A 4,131-nucleotide genomic window follows, 5' to 3' on the forward strand; every position below is an offset into this window, starting at 1 on the left:
AGGAGGAGGAATGAGGGTGGGGGAAGGAAATTTTTTTTAAAAAATAGGTGATCTAACATCGCGGCGCTAGATCTTCGGGAGACAAGCGCCGAGGCGCTTAAACATTAGCGCCTCAGGGCCAGATTTGCGCAAATCTGGCGCCGAGGCTCTTAGGTATTAGCGCTGCGGCGCTATGACTTTTTTAAAAAAAAAATTCTACGACGACGCGCTGAATAATCGGAAATTTTTTTCCACTCTTTTTTTTTTTAACAAATAAGTTTCTTACATATCAGACGTTAATACAAATTAAAAAAAGACTTCAGCGTTGTTGTCTCTCTCTTAAACCCAGTGTGTCCATCTCATTTATAATTCGAGTTGTTCTGTCTCTACCAACTCTTCTTCTTTCAGGTCTAACCGGGTTGTGGCGCAACTCGAAAGTTGGAGGATTCCAGTATCACTCATCTTCAAGAGGTTGAAATCTGCCCTCATACGTTGCTAAGTACTCAGATATGTTATACCAGGGCTGTACAAGTGTCGTGGGATCCAAGGAGTGCCACTTAGCTGTGCAAATAGCATGGGAACATGGGATGCCAAAAATCGTCCATTTACCACATGAACAATCACTCATTGATAACTTGACGACCTGCATATGTTGGCCACGACTTGGTCTTCCTACCGTTGCAACAGAAGCAGTTTGCTCACGTACATCGTATTTGGAAACACGATGTTCACTAGATTTTCTCGCCCATTTCTCATACTTCCGACATGCATAATCTGATCACAGCTGATTTTCCGGAACCATGCGACCACCTCTTGTCACACGTTCAATGAAATATTGTACGCACCTTAGAAGTGTCAAGTGTACTATGGCAGATATAGGAAGTCTACGAGCACCCTTCAACACACTGTTTAAACACTCCGACGTATTGGTTGTCATCACCCCACGACGCCAACCACCGTCATGAGCCAAACTCCATTTTTCTTTAGCAATTCTAGCCAAATATCGGTGCGCCAAAATGTTTTTTTGCTTGATTGCCTCCATTATTGCTTCAAACTTACATATTTGATTTTGTGTTCCTGCCACCCGGCATAAATCTTTCAAATGCACGTCTTTGAATTTAGCGTTAAAGTTTGAATACACATGTCTCAAACAAAAACGATGCACACCCTAAGGAGGTTGAAAATATGGTAGATCTTCAGTTGCTCGCACGATTCCCTTATGCCTATCAGAAATAAGACACACACCATTTTCACCACAAACAACATGTTTTCCTAGGTTCTCCAAGAACCATTTCCAAGAATCTGTTGTTTCTTCATCCACAATAGCAAATGCTAGCGGTAGAACTTGATTATTCGCATCCAGAGTGACACCAATCAACATTTTGTGCTTGTATTTGGTATACAAGTGTGCACCATCGACACTAATTATTTTTCGACAATGTCGAAACCCATCAACACACTGCCTAAATGCCCAGAAAACATAGTTCAGTGTCTTACAAATTTCATTGTTGGCTCTGAGATGCTTCCACTCCACAGCTGTTCCCGGATTATATTTGGACAAAGCACACATATATTTTGGAAGCAATTTAACGGAGCTCTCCCATGTACCATAAGCAATTTCCATAGCACGTTTCAAACTTCACCATGCCTTCGTGTACGAGATTTGATATCCAGATTTATTTTTCACATTTTCGATAATATACTTAATCTCGTACGAAGGATCACAACGAACAACTCCCAATAGCGTATGTGCCACCATATCACTGTTCAAATTGTTATGGTCTATACCAACAGAGGTAGATATACATGTGTGACGCCCACCATATTTTGTTATTTTCCAATAACCAGTCTTGGCCTTCAAAGAAGCGCGAAGTCCCCATCGACAAATGACCGTAGAAGAATTATTTTTACAACGTAAATTCCAGAAACTGCGCGTGCTATCCACGACACGGTACTCATGCCTGACAACTCTGACTGAATAATCCTTCACAGATGCAATAAGATCATTCTTATCTTTAAATAACATATTAACGCATAATTCACCTCTAATCGGATTGTAATAGCTTGATTGCACTCCACGAGGAACATCGACAGAATCAGAAGGCTCTTCCCCAAAATATTTATTGAAAAATGATGGCATTTCAGAAGTGTTTGAAAGAAATGGTACGGTCTGCCTCTGAAATGTTTCGCGTGGTGGTTGTCGATATGATGTGTAAAGGCCCGTATTTCATTTTCATAATTTTGCGGAATAATTAAAATTTTCTAAATAAATAATTATCTTGTCTCATTTAATTAAAATAAACATGTAAATAATTTTTAACTTTAAAATAACAGCGGAAGCGAATAATGTTTTCAACCAACAATTTAAAAATAATCCAGCGTAAACATCAATTTAAAATAGTCCAACGTATTAAAACTGAGTTTGAATAATAAAAAGTGCATAAATTAAATCATGAGGTCCTCGGGTTTACTACTGCTGTCCCAAGATCGCTCACTGGTCTCCGCCCGCGGTCCCGACCTCGTCAATACCTACAACAATCAAGTATAGTGAGTCTAAAGACTCAACATGTATATATCGTGAATAACAAGTAAATATATCATAAAATCGCATGCAACGTAAAAATAAAGTATCGTAAATCGTACGGTGAAAATCGTATCATGAATAATTATAACTACGTGCATATGTGAAAATCATACGTAAAAGCTTTGCTCAATAGAGCTCTGTCATATCATATCATAATTTTCTGGTAGAGATAATGTTTCTAAGCAAGTGGCCCATAACATAGCATAAGCGCCTGATCAGACTAAACCACAGTATACTGGGCGGTAGAGATCAATCACAGCCCTTGGACTGGATGTCCGAACCCATACATAATCATAAACCGGTCGTAAGTCACCGGGCGGAGAGGTCCTCGGTTGCGCCTACCGACTTCCAAACCCATAAGCATAAAGTAGCCACAAGACATATAGCATATATCTCAAAAATAAACATTTTGAATTTTTATGCACGTAATATAATTATAACCTTATTTTTACCGGATGAGTTGGATCGTTCCCAGGCTTGCTGCGACTTACTACTAATATGTGACACACGCAATAAATCTTAATTTGACAAAATTTTAGCAATAGAACAAAAAACGAGACTATTCGGACAAACAACTTGATTTTTGACCATGGCTTCGTACCAACCCGAACCAACATTAAATCGACGTTTAACCATGATTAAAAATACCCCAAACATACTGAAAAATTTGCACAATAACTGTAACGCACGAAAAAGGCGAAAGGAATCCAAAAACATAAGACGCTCTTTCGAGAGTCATTTTGGCACCTTTCGCCGTAAATTCTCGTACGACCTCTAAACTCGACCAAATCACGAACGGCCAAAAACATGACTTTCCTAACTCATTGAGGTACTGTCTAGTCCAAGGCCATGGGCTAAAAGCCAAACAAGAGCTCAAACAATTACCAAAACCGAAGTTCAAAGCTGCTGGAAAAGTGCAGCAGCAGTAGTTTATTTGCTTGTGGTGAAAATTCCAAAATAAATGACTATGGGCTTGAACCACTGCCCAAGGATTCTTACCAACATCCTAAGGCATGTCTTGGACCACGGCTAAGGGCTAGAAGCCAACCACAATCCAAGGAAACACCTAGGACAATTACAGCATAGCAACCAAGAACACCACTTGCTGCATAGTGTGTTGTATTGAACCATTTTATTGTCTTGTCTCGTTCCAAGGGCCATTTTATCGCCCATGGCTCGATCTAGACATGGTGGAGTGTTGTAGGAACCATGGCTATGGTCCCCAGGACAGCCAAGATTCGAACATCCCTCAAGCAACTCAAGGACAGCAAATTGTGACTCATTTCTGCAGCTTATGTAAAGTTGCTGTCATTGCTTCGTTCTTTGAGGGTATGGACTGAAACCAATGGACCAATAACAACCTAACACACTCTAAATTATGCCTAGAAGCAGCCTTGAGTGCCTGGAATCGAGCAACCTCCTGTAAGCAACAAAGATCAGCAAACCGTGAAGTGGAAAACAAGGGAGCCGAAAATTCTGTACAACTTATTGCTTGGAGTGTTGCTGTCCATTTCGGTTTATGTCTTGAATCATGCATATATGATGGTTTTAAAATATCTATAGGACTT

General features: G+C 40.0%; 1 protein-coding gene across 1 annotated transcript; it reads right to left on the reverse strand.

Moving 5' to 3' along the window:
* Window positions 1–1,147: 1,147 nt before the first annotated feature.
* Window positions 1,148–1,603, reverse strand: LOC142550679 (uncharacterized). Its single transcript, XM_075659754.1, has one exon. It carries the CDS (start codon window positions 1,601–1,603, stop codon window positions 1,148–1,150), a length of 456 nt encoding a protein of 151 aa, XP_075515869.1.
* Between the last annotated feature and the right edge of the window lie 2,528 nt (window positions 1,604–4,131).

Source organism: Primulina tabacum, chromosome 7 (genome assembly GCF_025594145.1).
Source record: "Primulina tabacum isolate GXHZ01 chromosome 7, ASM2559414v2, whole genome shotgun sequence".
In the NCBI taxonomy this organism is placed as follows: domain Eukaryota; kingdom Viridiplantae; phylum Streptophyta; class Magnoliopsida; order Lamiales; family Gesneriaceae; genus Primulina; species Primulina tabacum.